The sequence below is a fragment of the Photinus pyralis genome, unplaced genomic scaffold (assembly GCF_008802855.1).
Source record: "Photinus pyralis isolate 1611_PpyrPB1 unplaced genomic scaffold, Ppyr1.3 Ppyr1.4_LG4, whole genome shotgun sequence".
NCBI classification, from domain to species: domain Eukaryota; kingdom Metazoa; phylum Arthropoda; class Insecta; order Coleoptera; family Lampyridae; genus Photinus; species Photinus pyralis.
Genome location: NW_022170511.1, coordinates 1,476,096 through 1,500,290, shown reverse-complemented (window position 1 = coordinate 1,500,290; position 24,195 = coordinate 1,476,096). Strand labels below are relative to the sequence as shown.

General features: G+C 37.7%; 3 protein-coding genes across 3 annotated transcripts; all 3 read left to right on the top strand.

The window, feature by feature from the left end:
• Positions 1–2,831: 2,831 nt before the first annotated feature.
• On the top strand, positions 2,832–3,497 carry LOC116167949 (adult-specific rigid cuticular protein 15.5-like). Its single transcript, XM_031483573.1, has 2 exons — positions 2,832–2,868; positions 2,925–3,497. Exons 1-2 carry the CDS (start codon positions 2,857–2,859, stop codon positions 3,495–3,497), a joined length of 585 nt encoding a protein of 194 aa, XP_031339433.1. The 5' UTR covers positions 2,832–2,856.
• A 4,481-nt stretch (positions 3,498–7,978) lies between these two features.
• LOC116167922 (mucin-2-like) lies at positions 7,979–11,861 on the top strand. Its single transcript, XM_031483535.1, has 2 exons — positions 7,979–8,105; positions 9,000–11,861. The coding sequence occupies exons 1-2, from the start codon at positions 8,043–8,045 to the stop codon at positions 11,679–11,681; spliced, it is 2,745 nt and encodes a 914-aa protein (XP_031339395.1). The 5' UTR covers positions 7,979–8,042; the 3' UTR covers positions 11,682–11,861.
• Positions 11,862–12,683: 822 nt separating this feature from the next.
• Positions 12,684–14,029, top strand: LOC116167948 (putative nuclease HARBI1). The gene is made up of 5 exons (XM_031483572.1): positions 12,684–12,908; positions 12,982–13,178; positions 13,230–13,377; positions 13,429–13,573; positions 13,623–14,029. Exons 1-5 carry the CDS (start codon positions 12,684–12,686, stop codon positions 14,018–14,020), a joined length of 1,113 nt encoding a protein of 370 aa, XP_031339432.1. The 3' UTR covers positions 14,021–14,029.
• Positions 14,030–24,195: the final 10,166 nt, after the last annotated feature.

The window sequence follows — 24,195 nt, the reverse complement described above, 5'->3', positions numbered from 1 at the left end:
ATTTCATGACGCAACATTGAAAAAAATACAAAAGAATTTGAAAAAGATATTTTTTGGCAGTTTTGTGCTTACAACTTGAAAACTATCAACTTTTCGAAAATAACCTTCCTATTCAAAATGAAAGTAAATAAAATTTCCTACAGACCCCACTATTTAGTTTTTTTCCTCAATGAACCTTTCGGGCTCGAGCGCCAATTGAAAATTGGAGTATTTCGGTTGTATCCACAAATACTCATCTTTTATTATTATTTTATTATGATTCTGTGCAAATATAAATCCGTACTTTTCATTATCTACGGGTGTCCTCAAAAAATTTTGTAACTGTTCCGTCTGGTAGAACTCTCCCACTCTTCAGAACACCGGAGTATATATATAATATAATAATATGATATACTGTTGTTCGTTAGAAATTAACTTTTCATACAATTCTGGACTACAATAAACACCTTGAACGTTATGAAAATGAGAAAAACCACCCTTACATATAAAATTCAAATAATAGTAGGTAAATGCAAGCAATTCACTTATTGACAACGCTTAATATTAATTTAGGGTTTTAGTGCGAAAAAACTATGTTTTGTGGAGACAGCCGAAATATGCCAGTTTTCAACTGGCGCTTGAGCCCGAACGGTTTATCGAGGAAAAATCTAAATAGTGGAATCTGTAGGAAATTTTATGTACATTAATTTTGAATGGGAAGGTTATTGTCGAAAAGTTGATAGTTTTCAAGTTGTAAGCACAAAACTGCCAAAAAAATATCTTTTTCTACAACTGTCAAAAAAACCTGTCATTTTCTGACGAATTTCGAAGCGCGAAGTACTAGATTTTTAAACGGTTAATTAATAAGTAAGGTTGCCCTTGCCAACGTGCGCGAAATCGTCAACAGTGAAAAAAAGTATTTCGCGCACGTGACAAAGTTGAACTTAAACAGCAAATTTAATTAACAATCGGTTCAGTTGTAGAAAAAATATTGCATATAACGCTAGCGCGAAGTTATTTCGCGCATTTGACTGATATTTTAACTCGGCTTCGCCTCGTCAAAATACCTTCAGTCTCAATGCGCGAAATTGAACTTCGCGCTCTTGTTATATAAATAACTATTTTCAACTTCTTTTGTATTTTTTCAATGTTGCTTCATGAAATTTTGTTGACAAACCTCAGATTCGGATTCAGCACCCCAAAAAACATATAGAATCAAAGAAATCAAAACTACCCCACAACTTTCCTGGTAAAAATACAATATTCAACTGGATTAGAGTACGAGATATCAAAAGCAGAGATTGGATTGGATGTAGGTATGTACCTACTACACACACTGACTGAATAATGAAATTTTGGTTTTTTTTTTCTTTATTCTAGAAATGAAGATCAATTATTTTAATTAGATGTGGTTTAAATTCCAAACACGTCAGGGTCTAATTTAGAAATTAGCTATTTTGGCATCACCATTTTAAATATTGCGCTAGAATCTCTATAGCTAGCGACACTCTGCGTTCAGCTAGCGCCATTATAGATGCTGCAAAAAGACTTTGACTTTTGGGGGGTGCGGCATCACCATTGCATCCGATCACTTCCAGAAGCAAGCGCTGGGTGTATCAGACCTAGCACCAGGCAAACGCCACAAATTTTGGAGCTAACGCTACCCTCAAATGGTGTAGGGGGAAATTTCTCCTAGTACCACCATTTTGTTCTACTATTGCTAACCTTATTAGAGAGAATCTTCTGGGTGGTACTGGAAAAGTCATTAAAAAGTCTGGATAGGTACTCAACTGAATAATTTTTAAATGGGAACACTCTATTCTCGCGTATTTTGAAAGAAAATGAGATTCTATAGAACCGTTAATTGTACAGGTTGGGGAAAAGGATTTTGTTATTAAAAGAGGACATGAATAATCGCTGGAAATTATTTTCAAGTTTCTAGCTTTGCCGCTAGAGTGCGTATGATTAAGTAGAGAAATCATTTGTTTAAAGATTTTTTATTTATGAACCAAAAGCCTTGCATACAGAAGATACTGTATAAGCAAAGACCACAGGATATTAACTTTTCGGTACCTCTGTTGCCGTGAGCATAGCGGCCCCATTTTGCAAATCGAGTTCGCATACAGGAGGGTTTAAAGAAACGTCGAAAATGACTAAACAAACGTATTGTATACAGAACCATCCATATTTAATAACTATACTTTTTTAATGAGCAATATTTTCGACTGTAACAATGTTATATTATTGATCTGGTTTATTCTAAGTAAAATCAAAGAGTAACTAATAGTATTCTAAAAGGAAAGTGCAATTTTCGTGAAGCAGCTGCGTTGCATGTTTGACTATTTCTTTACCCCTTTTGACATGTACCTGACACTTCGGGCCCTATCTGGTCGAGAAATGCCGATCAGGATACTATAGGCTTTCAGATAAAAATTTGATAACATTGTGTTGTTGAAAATAATTATCCTACGCAACCTATAATGGATAATACTATAATAATTAGCATGTAAGATTTCGTGTTCAATATTGGTAGTTTGATTACCGAGAAAATAAAAACCAAAATGTAATTTTTGCGCAAGGAGCCAGTCTAAAACAATACTACAATGTATAAGCTCTTAATACGTAAGGAGTTTATTGAGACATCATTCGATCGCGTTGGGAACTTACATAATGCGCGACATAATTATCGTCAAAATTCCATTAATCACTTTATTCCGCATATTTCACCTTCATAAAAACCCCAAATTTACTCTTGCTTTTTAACGAGCGATTTTATCGTTTCTTAAGGCAGTAATAGTGGTATATAAATAAGGTACAGAAATTGTTTGGTGTATCAAACAGTTAGTTGTCAATCTAGGAGTACACACAGTAGCTGCAATGATCGCTTTGGTAAATAGTTTGTTTTATTACGTCTAATAGTTTCTTAATGTTTGGTTACATTACAGGTAGTTTTCGTCGTTTGCTTTGCAACCGTTTTTGCAGGAGAACAGCTCGTAGCTGTTTCACAGGACACCTTAGGAAATTACGACCTCAAATACTCCATCGATGGAATTTCAAGGGTTGAACGCGGAGATCTTCATGGAAATGTTAACGGTGGTTTCGCCTACATCGACCCCCATGGCATAGTTAGAAAAACCGAATTTACCTCCGGTGTTCACGGATACAACGCTGTTGGTACCGACATCCCTCTTCCAGTCCACGACACCCCTGAAGTAGCCCACGCCAAGATCAACCATCTTTCCGCCCTCCACGCAGCTTACTTGGCACCTAAGCTTCCGCAATTCCAAGGACCCGAAGAAGGCTTCATCGCTGCTCCTCTTCCTTTAGCCGCCGCCCACATTGCACCCATTGCCAGATTCGCCCACATCCCGTCTACTGTACAGTTCGCTGCGCCAGCCATTCCAGCTCTCCCAGCGATCCATGGACATTTTGGAGTTGGCGAAACACCAGAGGTTTTAGCTGCCCGCGCCGAACATTTCGCAGCACATGCCGCAGCCCGTGCGCAACTCCATCACTAATTAGATCATTGTAATTCATTTCTCTATTTATTGCATAAAATGTCTATTTGTCTATTTGTAAAAATTAAAAATGTGTCCACTAAATTCTACTTACCTCATTTCTCCTATCTTGAGTTTTATAGAAATTCAGCAAAGTTGTCTAGACAGGATACTGCAACTTTCATATTCGGCTATTATTTGTGAATATTTTACATAAAATAAGTTTTCCCGACTTTCACAGGACAGCCGGGTTTCATTCCGACCCAACGACGGGAAGGGTAAATGAAATTGTTTTTGCGCGCACAATTTTGTAAAAATATACTTACGAAAAATGAAAGTGCCTAGATCAAAGCTACGAAAAAAACTTCCTTTCATCGCGATTTTGCTGGGAGATAGTTTCAGATTAATGAGACGCTTTTGGAAAAGGAAAATTGCAACCAAGACACTTATGGAAAATCGTAAAATCGACACAAGTCCGTGTTGCAAATAGGAAAAAATAACATAAAAGTTTACAAGAAAAATAAAAAAAAAGAAACAAGTTGATATTCGCGCGTGCGAAATTGCAACCCTCGAAATCGATATGTAAGACATGGGCTATTTGTCACGACCGTTTGATAAAATACTCTCGCGCCAAAAAGATTGCACTACGGCCTCTTATGGGAATCACTATTTATTGTATATACTGAAATCTAACAAGAGGAGCCTCGCGAGAATAGATTGAAAACATTTTTAACCAAATCCGCTACTTTGCTAGCGAGTATTTTAAAGGTGCGCGTAAAAAAATTCTTTTCAATTGATATAAGTTTCTTCAACAGTTTTCTTTTGCGGTCTTGAAATTATTATTACTTTTTTTATTTTTAAATCATCAGTGCTGTTTCCCCTAAACTAAGGCGAGACGTATTGCTCGTGTTTTTGGACAAACATCGTCACAGAAGCATAAAACGGGTGCATAGAATTGCAAATAAATTTCAGATCACATTTATTTATTTATGAGGAACTTCATTTGACTTCATGAGCAGGTGGTCAAGTCCTAAGGAAAATAATTTTAGTACGTACAGGAATTTGTCCATCCGTTTTCGCGAAGATTCGACATTTCGAACCACTTGCTTTGTAGAAAGCTGCGTTTTCTATTTTTTGAAAAATGCGTTATTACGGTCCTTGTTCCGTCCGTCCCTCCGTCCGCGTGCGTGTGATGGACGAGATCTTGGCACTGGAAAGTCGTTGGAAGCTCGTCTAGGTCTTCCATATTTTAGTGCAGCGCAAAATTTTCATTTATCCACCAATTTCTTCGGGAAAACGGCACAACATTGACTTACCAAAACTAGATTTTGTGATCTTTTTGTGATACTTCCGTTTTGGTTAATTGGGAGAGAAAAATATGCAATTATGCAAAAATTTCATCGCGGAAACTGCTAGATATTCATGCTCTTGTATCCAAAATTTTGTCAAAAAGATGAACGGAACTACGCGCGTGCGTAATCCCAATTTTTCCTTGTTTATCGTTATACCGCTGGTAGGTGTTATAGAACTGCCTCAAGAAACAATAAAATCACTGGCTAGAAAGAAGAGTTTGGTTTGGGGTTTTACGGTATGAACTATGAAGACAACATTTGCTGAACATCAAAGTAATTTATGCAATTTTTACGATAACTAATATTGTTTTAGTACAGTTCCTGAAGCAAAAATTAAATTTTGATTTGTACTTTGTTGAAATGAAATCTAACATAATAAAAGTCAGTACATCTGCAAAATTTGCTTCGTAAATTAATTTCCGAAACCTCAATCCTGCTTATGCATTATTATTGGCCCATTCGACCGCTGATTATTCCCAAAATATCCGTTTTCCCAGATTTGTCATACTGCCTTCCCAGAAATTGTACCAGATACGGCCGAGTCTATATGAAGTGACCTTAGCACATTTAAACACGTAAACGTCCGCTCCCAAATTCCCTTTTTCGTTACCCATCTCCGACGTCCCGTTCACCCGCAATAAGTTTGATGTTTTGACTCCACCATCAATAAGATCTAATCGGGGGCTACCACATTCTCTTTGTTGGTACACAGTTCCGACGTCCCGCAATTCGAGCTCTAAGAAACTTTTGGGCGCCCTAAGTCCACTACCCCTCTAAGCGCACCGTGCAAAAGGTGATTCATTTCGCCCCTAGGAAAAAAAACCTTCAATAAATTCTTGACTGATTTACGTATTTTATTTGTACAGGGTGTTACATGACCGCACGTAAAAAAATTGGGTGATAGAGGGGATCCAGATAAGAACTTTTTCCAAATAAACCGATGGTCCAACGTGTTTCGTTTGGGAGCCACCCCTAAAGAGGTGGTGAAATTTGGATTTCTTCTTTATTTTTTTTCTCAGCAACCATAACAGTTACAAAGATGGGTGGCACCCTCTATTTGGGGGATTTCGACGAAATTTGGTATCTGGGGGTTTTTGAACATGCAAATGATGGATCTGGAATTAGTTTTTGAAAATTCGAAAAAAAAGTTCCACTGCAATTCTTGGCCGGACAACGAAAATGGGGAGAATTCCACGAAATTTGTTGTGTGCATACTTGATGAGTTAAAGAACAAATTTGTGGAAATTTGAATCGGAGATATCCATGGTGTGATGAGACTCAAAATGGGGTTGTGTATATTAGATACCGAGTTAGATACCAACATAACACAAAACCTTCCACATACTAATTTTAATAAACAAATTAAGGAAGCAGCACTAGTTTCGACCAAAGGTCATCTTCTGGCTTAAGGAGATTACAGAATAAAAGTTATTTAGACATTTAGATGAACACAATGCAAAATTTATAATTTATAGGGAAAAAACGTTGACAATTAAACAATAACATTAAAAAATTCCATAATTGAATGTAATCTTGGTCACATGATGCAAAATACTTGACTTATAACATTTCAGAACATTTCATATAGGAATGTTATTCTTCGGGACTCAAAAACGCGTAACGCATGGCCAGGAGATATCTTTTTTTGGACGGGAATGTCAATGTTTCATAGTTTACCAATGTGCTAATCATTTACTTGCGTTTACCAAGATCCTCATATTTTACCGTGTCCTTGCGCTTAACATGTTACAATCATTGATTTGCTAAAACTGAACAGACTGTATTATGTTATCAAAAATCTCTAAACCTTCCCCATATAGTTTTATTCGTTGAAGTTTTTAAAAATAACAGCGACTATAGTTTCGGCGTACTGCCATCATCAGGCGATGTGAAAGTTAACAGGAAAACGGTAAATTACAAACGTTGAAGACGAACATGTTGTTTTTTTAATAATTAACTGGCCGAAGCCAAGTGAAAAAACCTGAAGGGTGGTTAAAACGGAAAGGTTGTCCTAAGTTTCAAGACGAAATTATTATCAAGCCTTGTTAAGACAACCAACCGGAGGGTTGAATTTTTACATTAAAGGTTGAAAGTTGGGTTAACACATTTCAAAAGAACGGGGGGAAAAAAAGAACTTATAAAAGTATTGAAATCATTTCTAGACATGCCGTCTGCATGATCTCGAATTTAAACTTTACTTAAATAATTTAAATATGTAGTCATCTTAATAGTTTCAATACTTTTATAAGTTCTTTTTTTCCCCCCGTTCTTTTGAAATGTGTTAACCCAACTTTCAACCTTTAATGTAAAAATTCAACCCTCCGGTTGGTTGTCTTAACAAGGCTTGATAATAATTTCGTCTTGAAACTTAGGACAACCTTTCCGTTTTAACCACCCTTCAGGTTTTTTCACTTGGTTTCGGCCAGTTAATTATTAAAAAAACAACATGTTCGTCTTCAACGTTTGTAATTTACCGTTTTCCTGTTAACTTTCACATCGCCTGATGATGGCAGTACGCCGAAACTATAGTCGCTGTTATTTTTAAAAACTTCAACGAATAAAACTATATGGGGAAGGTTTAGAGATTTTTGATAACATAATATATTTCAAGCCCCATTTCGAGGAACGATGGATCCAACTCAAAAAAAATGAACACACTGTATTAAATTAAATATGATAAGGTTTTCTATTAGCCTTCTTCTTGTGTAAGCACGAGCAGTGTTCATGCTAAAAACCTTTAATTTATATGCCTAGTGTGACAGAAATATGATCTTTATTTTGAGTGTACCAAGAAATTATACGTAATTATATAAAATTATATATAGGTAATTCATCCATATCTCTTTCACAAGGATTACTACTTACTATTCAGTTCATTTTTGGTGATCATAGAAATATTTTAGTTGGTTTTAACTGGTTTTAAGACCAGTGTCTTTATTTTCACCACAATGCCTCACACAGTAAAGGAAATGAATCTGCCAGTGTGGAAAAATCGAAATTAACTACAGAGCAAAATTTTTCGTGCCATATGGTGTAAACCATTAGTTTGCTTTGCGTCGTAGGAAAACCGAGAACAGATAAAAAAGAACGCATGGTGTCACGCAAGCCAAATTAAATTCATAAATCTATCATGCAGTCAGAAATAAATAGAGAAGGTTCTCCAGATAAAATTTAAGTATTCCAACAGAACCTAACATCATTTTGACGAAAGAAGATGATTATGACGAAACAAAATCGAGGGATCTACACAGTTATAACACTCATGATTCATGTTTTGGTAAGTTGAGCTCAATTAATTCTATTTACCAATCACCAGTAAAGGCATAGTTTGTTATACCACCAAAGTGCATATTGGTATTACCTCATTGCCTCAAATTCCTACTAAATCAAAACTGTTAATTTTCACTGTTTTAGCAGCATGTTAGGGTAATTAGGCTTAATTGGAAAACAGAGTGTGGGGTTATTTGCGGTATACCTCGACACATTGACAATGATTACTGTTCACAATGAAACAATGGCAAAGTCGCTGTCGCTCACACTTTTGGTTTACGGGGTTGCTAACCATCGTTGATTCATGTCAACAAGAGCGAATGAAAGAATACGGTCGAATTCTCATATAAAATCATTGTACGTATGCCAAGAAATCGCGTACAGAATATCGTCAAGCAACAATTATGCATTCTCGTCTCAAAAATTGTTCATCCTTAAGATACCTTGGAGTTTGTCCATACATTGCATAACAAGAGTAAGTAAACAGTAAAAGATTAAACAAGAAACTAAGGTAATCTCGTTTAAACAGCTTATCAAGGAACGGGTCAATATTTTTCGTGTGCAAATGAGATCCATGTTTACATGCTTATGAAGTAAGCAATTTGACAAAAAAAACAAGTTTTGAAGTACCTACGTTTCATTATTATAATTACTATATTAATATTTAATAGTAACTAACGTTAACAATTATTCAAAATTTAAGATGTATAGATTTTGCATACCATTTTGCTCGAAAAATTTGATTAGTAAAAGTTCCCTCATTGGCTACTATATGAGGAAGGCGTATGCCTGTCAACTTTTACTTTTTTGACTAATATCAGATCATTCCCCACAATGCCAAAGTGAGAACCCATATGTACTAAGGCGAGTAGGTACCGATCTTAAACCTGATGTTTTGCAGGGTACACTACAAAGTGTTAGCACTCAAGGAAGCACAACGGAGGAGTGTCTAACGTATTCCCAAACAACTGAACCGTGTCTTACATACCCCCAAAGTACAACAACATCGGCTCCTACTACTACAACACCGAAACCAACAACGACAACACCGATTCCAACAACCACAACACCGACTCCAACTACCACGCCAGTTCCCACAACTACCACACAGAAACCGACAACAACACCAGTTCCGACGACTACAACGGCAGTTCAAACAACTACAACTCCGGTTCCAACAACCACGACACCGATTCCAACAACTACAACTCCGGTTCCAACAACCACGACACCAGTTCCAACAACCACGACACCAGTTCCAACAACCACGACACCAGTTCCAACAACCACAACACCGGTTCCAACGACTACAACACCAGTTCCAACTACAACTCCAGCTCCAACAACTAAAACACCGGTTCCGTCAACTACAACGCCAGTTCCAACAACTACAACTCCGGTTCCAACAACCACGACACCGATTCCAACAACCAAAACACCGGTTCCAACGACTACAACACCAGTTCGAACTACAACTCCAGCTCCAACAACCAAAACACCGGTTCCATCAACTACAACGCCAGTTCCAACAACTACAACTCCGGTTCCAACAACCACGACACCAGTTCCAACTACCACAACACCGAAACCAACTACGACAACACCGGTTCCAACAACGACAACACCTATTCCAACAACCACTAAGCCAGCTCCAACAACCCCGACACCTGAACCAACAACTACGACTCCTGGACCAAAAACAACTACTTTGCCAACAGCTACATCTTCGCCAAAAACTACTGAAGCTTGTCTTACGTATCCACAGGACACAACAACACCGAATCCTACAACTACAACACCGATTCCAACCACGAAAACGCCAGTTGAAACCACGACAACGCCAGCTCCAACAACAACCACAACACCGATCCCAACAACTACAACACCAGTTCCAACAACAACGCCACCGATCGCAACAACCACCACGCCAAATCCAACAACCACAACACCGATCCCAACAACCACAGCATCGGTTCCAACAACGACAACACCGGAACCAACTACTAAAATACCGGTTAAAACAACCACTACATCAGCACCAACAACTACAACGCCAGATCCAACAACCACAACACAGGAACCAACAACGACAACACAGGCTCCAACAACTACAACGCAAGTTCCAACAACAACACCGGTGCCAGCCACTACAACGCCGGTTGCGCCCACCCCGATACCAACAACTACGACTCCTGTACCAACTACACCTTCAGTAACAATTACAATATCGCCTACAACAACTACTGAAGCTTGTATTACGTATCCACAAGATACAACGACACCGGGACCTACAACTACAACACCAGTTCCAACCACGACAACACCACTTCCAACTACGACAACGCTAGCTCCAACCACAACCACAACACCGATCCCAACAACCACCACGCGAAAACTAACAACCACAACACAGGGACCAATAACCACAACACCGGTTCCAACAACCAAAACACCGGAACCAACTACTACAACACCGGTTCCAACAACCACAACATCAGCTCAAACAACTACAACGCGAGATCCAACAACCAAAACACCGGAACCAACTACTACAACACCGGTTCCGACAACCACAACATCAGATCCAACAACTACAACGCTAGTTCCAACAACAACGCCGGTACCAACAACTACGACTCCTATACCAAACACAACTCCTTCACCAACAACTACATCACCTTCAACAACTTCTGAAGCTTGTATTACTTATCCACAAGATACAACAACACCTGAACCTACAACTACAACACCAGTTCCAACCACGACAACGCCAGCTCCAACAACTACTACAACACCGGAACCAACAACTACAACACCGGTTCCAACCACGACAACACCAGTTCCAACCACAACAACGCCAGCTCCAACAACCACCACAACACCGGAACCAACAACCACAACACCGATCCCAACCACTACCACACCAGTTCCAACAACCACAAAACGGGTACCTACAACCACAACAGCGGTGACCACCCCTACCGAAGAACCAACAGAATCTTGCCCCACGGACCCAGACGGCCAATGTTCAACAACACCTTCTTCTTCTACAACGCAACCGCCAACAACAACCTCTGGTCCAAGCACCACAACACCAAATACACCAACGCCCGTTCAAACAACTACAATATCGACGACAATCACAAAACCGGGACCAACAACCACAACTGCGGTTTCCGTCACTACTGAAGCTACGACAGACGATCCATGTTCGGCTAACACTAAAACCACCGCACAACCCCCTGTCTGTAAGAGTGGCGAGGGAATAATGGATTCTACTTGCGATTCTGTTGAGTTGACAATACACATGGGAGAGACAAACATTACTATGCTTGTGAGTGATTCCACGCTTATCCTGATTCCAGCCGTTGTTGGTACAGGTAACTGTACTGAATCGAAAACACCGACATGTGGAGTTGATCTCTCTTGTAAGTCACCCGTTACCCCCGACCGTTGTGGCTTCAATTGTGATCCAAACGTGGTTTTAAACGTTAAAGGTGGAACTCCAAATTTATTTACAATTCTATCATCCGTCACGGAAAATATCATTGTTTCAGTTAATCCTTTATTAAGTTCAGGTTAGTTGGTTTGGAATTCGGAATATCAGACGCGTTGAATCAACGACAACCTTTTGGAGTGTATCCATATGTCCACCCACTACAGAAATCGATGTCTTATCCATCAACGAGCGGTAACGTGTGCATATCACCTTTTTTTTGCCTCGTGCTGTGCGTGCTAAATTTAGTTAACAACCCAGATTTGTGCCCATACTATAATTTCTCTTTAAATGGTATTTCTCATTTACCGTTTATTAAATGTATTTATTAAGTGGGTGGAGTGAATACAGCCGCTGCATATTGAGTTTCTTTTATATTCATAAGCTGCGTGTATTTGTCACTAAATTTTGCTCAACCTGACTGTATATTGAATATAGTAGCTTTCTCATCGGAAATATGCATCCCAAACCTAACTAGAGCAAAACTATATTATAGCAAAGAGTAAGGTTACTCTCTGATTATGGTACTGCATTTTTGCATGTACAATGTATACGCATGGAATAGATGGCTATCAACTCTACACGAATTCATTTAAAGGATAATCAGCGTCTGCTATGGAAACAGTAACTTGACTATTCAATGTTAAATTAGGGTTAGCCTCTGGGTTAGCTATTAGTCTTTATTTTTATTATTAGCATCAAATTGTGATTTTTTTACACAAAGATGTATAGAAAAGATGATGATGGTAAAATATAAACACGGTAGGAGGGTGGTAATGGTAACAGTTTGCAAAAACAGCTCCAGTTTGTGGCGTGTAATGTTGGTTGCCTACAGTCATTTGTACAATGTCGTGATACATGATTCCGTGCGTTTGATCCGTTTTTTACCACCAGGGGCCCTATTCTCGACAAGTGACTTTCAAATGCGTATGCGCATTTCCATTCGAATGACTAAAGAGCTATTCTCGACCGCTCGTATTCAGTTCGTATACGAATTGAAACCGAATGGTTTACAGCGAGCGGAAATCTGTAGACGCTTTCAAATAAAGTGTACGTTTTAATTTGACAGTTGAAATAAAAATTTGGATAATGGAAGATGTTGTACAATTATTGTTGATAGAGGAGTTAGAGGACATAGAAGTAAGAAATAGACGTGTACATAGACGCCGGTTGGACCCATTTAATGAACTTAGCGATGAGTATTTCATAAAAGTTTTTCGCTTATCTAAAGCATTAGCGCAATTTTTGGTACATCTTCTAAAAGATTACATCGCCCCCGCAAATCGTTCCACTGATTTGGACATAACAACGAAGGTAATTTGAGTATCAATATTTTCAAGGATATATACTACAATAGGTACAATCTTAGTTGAAGCGATTTTTTAAGGTTTTAGTAACGTTGAGATTTCTTGCAAGTGGAAGCTACCAAATGGACGTGGGATCAAATTATTACTTTGGAATATCACAACCTTCAGTATCAAGATGTATTGAAGAAGTTGTCAATGCCATGAACAGAAATGAAATTTTTAACGCTTATGTACATTTCCCTAGAAATATACAAGAACTCAATGCTGCTAGAATGGGGTAGATACATGAATCAATAGTGTGCGGTTGAAAAAACAAATAGCTTTCTAGGTTTTTTGAAAAGTATAATTTCCCAGGAATAATTGGGTGTATAGATTGCACACATGTTGCAATATTCCCCCCTAAAGTGGATGATGATAATTATCCTGAACATATTTATGTGAATAGGAAGAATTATCATTCCATTAATGTACAACTGGTAATCAGAAAAGTGACCAATATTTCTAAATCTAATTGAAACAATGTTTAGATATGTGACCATAATTTGAAGATTATTAATGTGAATGCTTTATTTCCTGGCAGTACTAATGATGCTTTCATTTGGAACCAATCCAATGTGCAAACCCTATTAAGACGATTACACGAGGCCGGAAATAAAAATTATTTCTTGTTAGGTAGGTAGGAATGCTATCACACATAAAGGTTTATTACTTTTAATCTTAGGCGATTCGGGTTACCCATTAAGAAGTTGGCTGTTAACACCTTTAGAATATGAACCACGACCTAATATACCTGAGCACTTCTATAATTCTAGACATAAAACCATACGGAGCACAATCGAAAGATGTAATGGTGTATTAAAAATGAGATTTCGCTGCCTTCTTAAACACAGGGTTTTGCATTACTCCCCCGAGAAAGCCAGTAAAATTATAAACGCCTGTGTTTTGCTGCATAACTTGTGTATTGAGCATAACATAGAAACTCCACAAAATGAGGAAGCCGAACAAATTGATTTGGGCGTGCATGTCCCAGAAAGAAATCATGTTGTTGAGAGAGTAAATCCCGAACTGGCTGCTGGCAGAAACCAAAGAAATAAATTAATTACACTTTTGCAACAATAAATAATCGGCGTTTTTTGTTAAATAATGATTTCTTTTAAGCTAATGTTTTAATAATTGAAAACTATTAACTAATACTTATTTAAAATAAATTGTCTGCTATTGTTTCTAGAGCAGCAGCTATACGTTGTTTAGCAGCAACACCATCCTCTTTAGATACCACCAATCTTTCTAGCAGCGATAATTTCTTTTGATAGTATAATTCTTTCATTTTGAGCTTGGTGTCCATTGTAGCTTTAAAATCTGACACTGCTTTTAAAGTTTGCGCATTTTTAGTTGCTTTTTTTTTAAGGGCACTTTTCGTGCTGAGGTTGATGTCGCTGAGTCGGTAACAGATGTAGATGGTCCTTGTTCATCACATAAAAATTCTTTAGGCATTTCGCCGGCCGGTGAATTTACATATTCCTCCATATGAACATGAACGTCATCAACATTTTCCTCTACTTCTGTAAATTCAACCGTCGATTCCTTTATACCTCAATGTGGCCTTCAACACTAACGGCTTTGACACATTCTAATATACCTTCGTCCACTGGTGTTAATTTATCGTCACATTGAGGGCCTCCGCCTGTTCCACTTGCATGGCGTTTAATTGCGCTTGCTTTTGACTTAGCGCGAGATTTCAAATCTTGCCATGTCTTCAAATAAATGGAATAAGTAATATAAAATGGCATAATGATTTACCACCTTCCTCCAACTCTTCCAGTCCCGCTTTGCCCCGGGGATGCTATTTAACGTGTGTCCTATTTTTTCCCATTCGGTTCGGGCATCTTTATATGTAAACGTGTTAGAAAATTTGCCGCTTTGCAGTTCCCTGTTACTTTTCATCAATTCAACCAACATTTGCTTTTGTTCTGTAGTAATTTGTACATGTTTTTTATGTTTCTCCATAATGATTCAAATGATTTGTAATTTAAAAAATTCGTAGTTCGCACGCAAAGAAATGTCAAATTAAATTACGACAGTGTTGCCATGCCGCTCGTTCGCAAAAATTCCAAGCATACGTTTTGATAAACGAATAGCAGTCAAGAATACCATTTTATGAAAGTACTCGTAAATAAACCCTTCGTTTTCAATTCGAATGGTACGAAAACGAACGGTGTCGAGAATAGCACCCCTGGGGTCGATTTTTGGCCGTATGTTTCCTAAAAACGTATACGTATTCGTAAAGAAACGTATATTTGCAATTTTTGACCATACGTTTATATTGCGTATACGATCAATTGTGTTCGTTTTTCTGAGAGCGGGTAAATGGCGTTCGCAAACGCTCGCAACTGACGTTTTGTGGGTTATGTATTGGTTAGTGTTGAAGTTTTGACTCTTGAGACTTGAAAGGTTTCTACTAAAAACAATGGATGAAGCTGTGAATATGTTTGTAATAGACAATTTAGAGAATGCCGAACGCAATTATCGCCCGTCTTAAATGAAGCACATTTTATCAAAATGTATCAGCTACTTCTTTCCATGAGTCTAGCATTTTCTTGCACGTCAAAATCGTAGTTTGTTTCCCTGCTATTATATCGGGGTGGTTTTTAGCAAACTCTACTAGCCACCCTTTTTGGTTTTGCGTGGTATTGCACCCTCGCTTTGGCGTGTCCATCGTGTATTCAGTATTCATGCTAATCAGTGCCTAAAATATTATTATTCTTTAATTTGAAATGACTGAGCAATATCTTCACCTCACCACCTAAGCTCAAACCCAAACGTCAAATAGTCCGCTTTAGTTCTAATCAATCAATAAAGGCGATGTTGTCATATGCACTGTACGTTTCGGTTCCAGGCAGTTACGAACAGCAGTCAAAAATTGGATTTGGAAAACGTATACGTTTTTAAGTCTTCGCATCATTCGTATACGAATAGATGCGACTGGTTTCAAAAATCGACCCCCAGCACGTTAGTAAGGGAGGTATTGCATTGGGGTAAAAAATGACCCGACGAATCATAGTACCTAACGACATAAAGGTTGTGGACGACCAATACAAAAAGCGCACATTTTTAGTTTTGGGACTAAATCAAACTTAAAACACGGCGGTCAACGAAAACAGAAAACCGACACAGACCATTCTGAAAGCTGCCAAATAAATTATTGACGGAGGCGATGTTTACTCACAAATTAAAATCACTCCCATTATCGAGAACCTACATTAGACCTCATAGTTCATAACTCTAGTTTGTTCTTCTTCGTTGATCCGCCGAATATGAAAAATACAGTGAATTTTATAGCGGTTGTTAGAAATGCAGTATAAAATGTGGGTGGCTTAGTTAAAAAAATAATAGACAGTATTAAAATTTTGTAAAAGTCAATCAAATATATTTCTCAATTACTGAATAAGAACCTGATTTTCTTTGTTTGCAAAACATTGTGGCGACCGTGACAGGACGTGTGTAAATCTATTGGTGGTTTTGCTGTGTAGTACCGGACTTTGACCGTTTGCACAGTAGTAACAAGATTGCATACGCCTAACATCCGACAAGAGATTTGCTGGACAGTTAGTCAGTAATAGTGAGCTTTACGTTGAATTCGTGTTGAACATTCATTGGGTACCAAGTTTAATCGTCATTTCTATTTTTTAGAAAATGGAAGGTCTTAGAAATAAACGTGCGGCGTGTCGCAGTGTAATCACACGCGTAGCTAATAATCTGACATCTCTATTAGCAGATTCGAATAGGGACCCAGTAGAGACAGAAGCTGCATGGGAACAACTTCATGTAAAGATGGATTATTTACGAAAATCTGATGATGAGATAATGGATAAATTATTGGAAGAGGAAACATCAGAAGAAACCATGCTGCAGGAGTTGGAAGGTACCGAAAAATATTTAGCTACGTTTACACAGTTAAAGGTGAGATATCGTAGATTTGTTATTAAGCCATCAGAAGAGGTTAATAGCGATGCTAATAGCGATTTTACTAAACGACAACGCAAAATGAAACTACCCAAAATTGAATTAAAAAAGTTTGACGGGTCAATACGAGACTGGCTGCCGTTTTGGAGTCAGTTCGAAAAAATTCATACTGACGAGACGATTGCATTAGAGGATAAGTTTCAATATTTAATTTTCGCGACTGTGCCGAATTCTAAAGCTAGAGACGTCATCGAAGGTTTTCCTCCAACTGCAGGAAATTATTCTGAAGCAGTTAACCGATTGAAAACGCGTTTCGGCAGAGACGATTTACTCATAGAATTTTACGTTCGAGAGTTGTTGAAACTAGTTTTGCGTAATGACGGTACACATTCTAAAAATGAGATCGCCAGTTTGTATGATAAACTAGAGACTCAAATCCGTTCCTTGCAGACTTTAGGCGTGAATACTGATATGTGTGCGGCCATGTTGTATCCGTTGGTAGAATCGTCTCTGCCAGAAGAATTCTTGCGCGCCTGGCAGCGGTCGTCAGATTTTGCAGCAGCGTCTAGCAATTCTATGAATTCTAGATTAGATAAATTAATGAAATTCTTACGTTCAGAAGTGGAGAATGAAGAGAGGATCACTCTAGCCATCGAAGGTTTTTCATTAAGCAATGATGAAAAATTTAAGAAACCCGGAAGTAAAGTCGAAACTAAGACGAGTACAGCGTCCGGTCTTATTAATTCAGGTATAACCTCTTTTTTTAAGTGCACATTTTGCGATGGGAATCATGCAGCTGAACAATGTTTTAAGTCTCAAAAAATGACATTAGATGAGAAAAAGAAATGTTTAATTGATAAGCGTGCATGTTTTCGTTGTGCAAAAATTGGTCATCAGGGACATAGATGTAAGATCAAGTTAAAATGTGTCTTATGTGGGTCTAGACATATTGTTAATTTGTGTCCTGATCTAGAAAAGCCGAAAAATGCATGTTCAAATACTATGGTTGAGCCAAAGGTTACTTCTGAAGGTAAAATCATACCTAATCTAGCGAATTGTACAGACACATGTGTATTTCTCCAAACATTAGTGGTTAAAATTTATGGGGATTGCGGAGAAAAATGTGTTCGTGCTCTGATTGATACGGGGTCTCAAAGATCGTATGTGTTGAAATCAGTGGTCAACACATTAAAATGTACGCCCAAGAGAATTGAGGCTATTGTACATGCTCTTTTTGGTGGAACCGTTTCAGAAGAACAGGAGCACTGCGTGTATCACTTAAAAGTCGGTAGTTTAGATGACAGTTATATATGTCGTTTTGAGGCACTTGATCAGCAGACGATTTGTAAGAATATCGCTCCGGTCTCTGCAGGCATATGGAATTAAGAGGTAAATCACTTTAACCGACATCGATAATTATTTCGTTATTAATCGGAGCAGACATAGCGGGCAAGATTTTTACTGGGAAAAACCATATCTTGAAATGTGCTATGCAAACGTTATTGGGATGGGTATTGATGGGTAAAACGCCGATAAGAACGAAGATACCTAACGTTTCCATGATGGTTACGAATTTGTTAAGCGCATCGGCGTCTGTTACTGCTTTATGGGAGCTTGATGTTTTGGGAATCGCAGATTCACGTGAAGCTGACGGCAAGTTACAACAAGCTGCTGCACAAGAGTTTTTTAAAGAAACAGTAACCATAACTGAAGAAGGACGTTATGAAATTAAATTTCCTTGGATCGAAGGGCATCCGCCGTTGCCACATAACTACAATATGGCCAAACGACGTTTGGAATTTACTGAAAAGAAACTCAAAACTACGGGGTATCTTAAAGAGTATGACCAAGTATTTTCTGAATGGCAATCTGAAAATATTATAGAACGCGTGCCTGATGTAGAACTAAATATTCAGTCACATTACTTACCTCATCGTCCGGTAATCAAAGATACAAACAGTACGACAAAGATTAGACCCGTTAGACCCGTTTTTGATGCTTCGGCTAAGGAAAAGAATCAACCATCATTAAACGATTGTTTAGAAAAAGACGTTAACTTGATTGAACAGATACCCGACCTGTTGTTGAATTTTCGAAAGGAAAAAATTGGGGTTACTTCGGATATAAAAAAGGCCTTCTTACAAATTAGTGTACACCGAAACGATCGAGATTTTCTACGGTTCTTGTGGAAATCAGAAGATGGTAAGGAAATAGTATTTCGACATAGAAGGGTTGTATTTGGAGTGAACAGTAGTCCATTTCTTTTAGGAGCGACCATTAATTTTCATTTGAATCGGTTATTAACCTGTAAGGATAAAGTTCGCTCAGAGTCCGTCATTCACAAATTACAAGATAGATTCTATGTAGACAACTGTATAACAAGTGTAGCTGACAAAGTGACACTTGTACTTTTTATATGTGAAGCTACTGATATAATGGCTGACGCAAAATTTGAACTGAGAAGATGGTCATATACTGAATCAGAAGAGAGAATAGATATGTACCTTTGCTCGGATTAAAGTGGTATACGACGCAGGATGAGCGTACGGTGTCCGACATAAAACCACTTACTCATCAGTTGATCACAAAACGACTAATCCATTCTTGGGCGCAAATGATATTTCATCCTATTTGATTTTCATCTCCAGCAACTATGGTTCCCAAATTAATTCTTAATAAATGGTGGGAAAGCAAGATAGGATGGGGAGGATGGTGGGAGCGACAGATTCGTATTTTGAAAATAGAAAAATTCAGTTGGCACGGCTTAAAACCCAACACGGATTATTGCTACGCCCTATTCAACGCATTTATCCCTTGGAGGCTACCTCAGAAGAGTTTCATATGCAAAAAGCAGAACAAGAAACGAATCCCTCCAGCTGCGAATTAAAGGCGGAACTTTCTCAAGAAGACGAAGAAGGCAGCACGACGGTTACGAAAGCGGAGAACTATACAACGAGTTTCGGACGTAAAATTTGTATTCCTGTTCGTTTTCATTAATGAATGGGCAATTATGTGTGTTCTTTGTTATTGTTCAGTTAGAGACTCTTCGTTTTAGTCTCAAAGGTGGGAGAATGTTAGAAATGCAGTATAAAATGTGGGTGGCTTAGTTAAAAAAATAATAGACAGTATTAAAATTTTGTAAAAATTAATCAAATACAAGGTGGCGCGCGAGAACGATCGATTATGAATAAAGAAATAATCAAAGAGAAATTAATTTTATGTACATATCTTCGTAACTATTATGAAGATGAAATCATGCCATTTGATGTCACTTCAATAAACATGTCACTTTTTGAAAATTGTGTCTCTTAGATGAGCTCCTTCTAAGCGCACGCATTCCTCCATTCGCGAACGCAAATTTGCCATAACTCTTTGCAACAACTCGACAGAGATCAATGAAATCTCTTCACACAGCCAGAATTTCTATTGCCGCTGTCCGAAACCTTTTCGGAAACAACGTGATATCGAGGGGCGGCGATGTCGAGTTGTTGCAAAGAGTTATGGCACATTTGCGTTCGCGAATGGAGGAATGCATGCGCTTAGAAGGAGCTCATCTAAGAGACACAATTTTCAAAAAGTGACATGTTTATTGAAGTGACATCAAATGGCATGATTTCATCTTCATAATAGTTACGAATATATGTACATACATAAAATTAATTTCTCTTTGATTATTTCTTTATTCATAATCGATCGTTCCCGCGCGCCACCCTGTATATTTCTCAATTACTGAATAAAAACCTGATTTTCTTTGTTTGCGAAACAGCGGTGGATAGTTGATAAAATTTACCTCAATTTTGAATAATCCGAGTTTAATAGATGCAAAGAAAGACTAAGAAGACGTAGGTACAAAGCCCACAATTTCGGTTTTTAGAACTTCAAGGCCTGGACCGAAAATACCTCCGCAATCGTATTAGTTCCGAATATTGTGTCGCTAAAATCTCGGAAGTGATTGTATCATTTTCGCTTCCTATACCGATGTGGTGATCGGAGGGATGCGCCTTCATTAAAGTTAACGAACTAACACCAACGGTCAAAACTTGCCTTTTTATCTTCCCGCTAAGGCAAGAGATAGCCTTAGTTTTATTTTGGAGGAGAAGGTGTTTTATATCGATACGAAGTTCGATACATAAAATCAAGTTACTGAATTCCATTGATCCAAGAAGACTGCAACGGAGGGTTGCAGATTTCCAAGCACCAGTACGTGTCTATCCACGACAATTTGCGGCCGCAAGTTTCAACATCGACCTATTTATCTAGTTCAACGCCAGCTGTATAAGAGACCACATTCGTAAGGTAAAAGACAGTATTTCTTTTATTTCATACTGTCCGGTAGATGTTCGATTGCACTATCATTTTGAGTCCGGTAGGTGAGTTATTACAGCATCAGAGCCGGTAAGTGTCGCTAAGCAACACTTACCGGACTGCTATTTGTATACCTACATCAAATTTGACATCTTCACACAATTAATTAAAAACCCCAACATAAATTTGGCTGTAATTCTTTATTTCAAACATTAACATTGATTGTAATTAAACAATTTGTATTGCCCTCAACACTAACGCCTAGGTTATTACTGGATGTCGAGTTAGTAATGTTTGATTCCTTCTGCTGTAGAACTTCAATGAAATTTTCGCCGCCTTGTATCAGTTGTATCATACGGGCAATATTAACTTTTCCTTCTACCGAACCTTCGATGTATTTTTCTGCCGTCGATGAGCTTTTCCATGCCCCATGACGCTTTAACACCGAAACCCAGGCAAAAAAATCTCAATTCAAAAACTTACTGCATCCAAACAGTATGCCAACATGACGTTTTCCTCTACTTGTTTCGCCCCATGCATAGAACAATAAACTTAGAATGGAAACTGTAATGTAATGTGAAAATGACGCGCCATCTCGTGTATGTTCTCAGCAGCTTTTGCGTGAATGGCGCCAAATTTAAATATTAAAATGTATGTGGAGTAAAGTGTTAAGAGTATTTTCAAAATTAGAATTGTTTAGATAGTTTAGGGTTAGATTTTTAGGTACAATTAAAATAAATGTATTCTAATTAATGTAATCTTTTCCAATAGTAATTACAAAGGCTGATCTTTACTAACGGGAATAAAAGGTTTTGAAATTCAAAGGTGCACTGAATTATGACAGTTACGTAATTCCTTTACGCATATTGGAGTATCGATTTCAGTAGTAACACGCGTCCATATTTTGCTCACAAATTATAGACATTAACGAAATACCTGTTAAAACAAAATTAACTCAATTATCTCCTATTATTGACCCATTTATTTACCTGAGCTAGCTAGAAGTAAAACAGTATAATTAAGGTAAGTTCCTAAATATTTAACACCATCGGTAATTTGTCACCGCCCGTTACATGCTGTATGGCTCATTAAGGTTCGGAGGACCATTCCGCCGTTCCTCCACTGTTAGTTAGCGAGCATTAAAACAGATTTTCACACTCCCGTTATTTTTCGTCATTGGCTTAGAACACTGAGATCGTTCGATAATTCTCATGTCCAACGTTCTACCTATTTCTATATCTACTGTGCGTCGCTTTTGTAAGGCTTTGGGGTATCTGTTTGGAAAGAAGATCACCAGACCTACTCAAGCATAAAACAGATCGTCATAGTGGTCATAAAGATAAAAATATAAACTCAAGGTTGTAAGCATTTCTTCGAATAAAGCTAGGGGTAAGTTCATTAAGGGATCTTAGAATAAAATTGTTAAAAATATTAAAACAAAAACTTTTAATGAATGGTGGATATAAAGTTACACCCCCAAAATAAATCGACTGCTTAATAAAATACAAAGATTTGCAATTTCTTAAACAAATTGGAGACAACCTCAAGACTGAATTAATCCGCTTACGACTGTCTTCGGCTTTTCGGGTCGAGTACATACGATTTTTTTACATACAATCCAAAATTGTAAATTAAACGATGTGAAACATTTGTAATGACCGTCTTGAAAACTCGTTACGTTTCTCGCTGCTATTGACCATGAACATCAAAAAGTAACTTATATTAGTGTATTATTTATTAAGGATCGTCAGATCCTTTATAATTTTGTATTGTCGTCCGTCCGTCTGTCCGTCCGTCCGTCCGTGTGCGCTCTAACTCTTTTTAAAAGTGGCCGATTGTGTTGAGATTTGGTGTACGGCTACTTTTGACATTAATGATGGGCTCTATTGATTTTCAGGAAAAACTGTGCGTTCAAGATAATAGAAATCAACATATTTCATTCCCTAGGCCCTGTATCGAGTTCGGACTTTCGCTAAATTATTCCCTATGACCCTTAGAGGCTTAGATGAGTATCAATTTATTACTCTTCTCTGTGGTATAGGTCAAAAGTTTTAGAGCAAAATGTACCCAAAATTAATTTTTACACATGAATTTGGAGTTGTAAAAGCTTTCTGTGTGGTTTGATTGATAATAAATTTTGCGTAAATTGAGCACGCACTTACCTTTTAGCGGCAGTAGAGGGATGACGGCAGTGACGTGCAAAAGAGTAGCCGTAGCGGCGCGGCGATAGATAATAAAAGTGGCGTAATATTGCATCGGAGTATATCGTAGCACGTTCACAATAATTCTGTCTCCTTCTCATTTCCCCTTCGATGATTTTGTTTGTCCGCATGCGTAAAGTGACACGCTCAAAATTTGCATGCGTTACTATTACCTTAGTGTAAATTACACTATGCTATTACGTTAATTTACATTAAATTAAAAGAAACTGTATATCTGAATAAACAAAATATTAATAGAAATTTCTTCCGATCTGAAACTGATCACAACTAAAAAAATAAATTAATAATAAGGAATAAGAAACCTTTTAGCCATAAACGTAACACTTTCAAACACATTATCTTGATGCTGAAAGGGTACATCACGTGCACTTCTGATAACTGCATGTGTGTGATTGTTATTTATGCAGCATGATCGTTGAGAAAAAGACCAAGAGCATTATCACAATGACCAAAACCTGAATTTGATATATTTTTGGCGACTACATAGATTTTGATCAAAACATGTCAAAATCGTTATTTATGCACCAAGATCTTTGGGAAAAAGACCAAGAACATTAACTCAATGACCCAAAAGATGAATTTGATCTATTTTTGGAAACCACATGGATTTTGATCAATACATGTCAAAATCGTTATTCTTGCACTGATGTCGTTGGGAACAAGATTAAGAGCATTATCTTCGTCATTGACCAAGACATGCATTTGATGCATTTTTGTTAACTATAAAATGTATTTTGTAAGATTAAAATAAATTGTCGTTAGAAGTGAGTGTAATACTGAGGATCCTTCGATATTTCGTTGTAT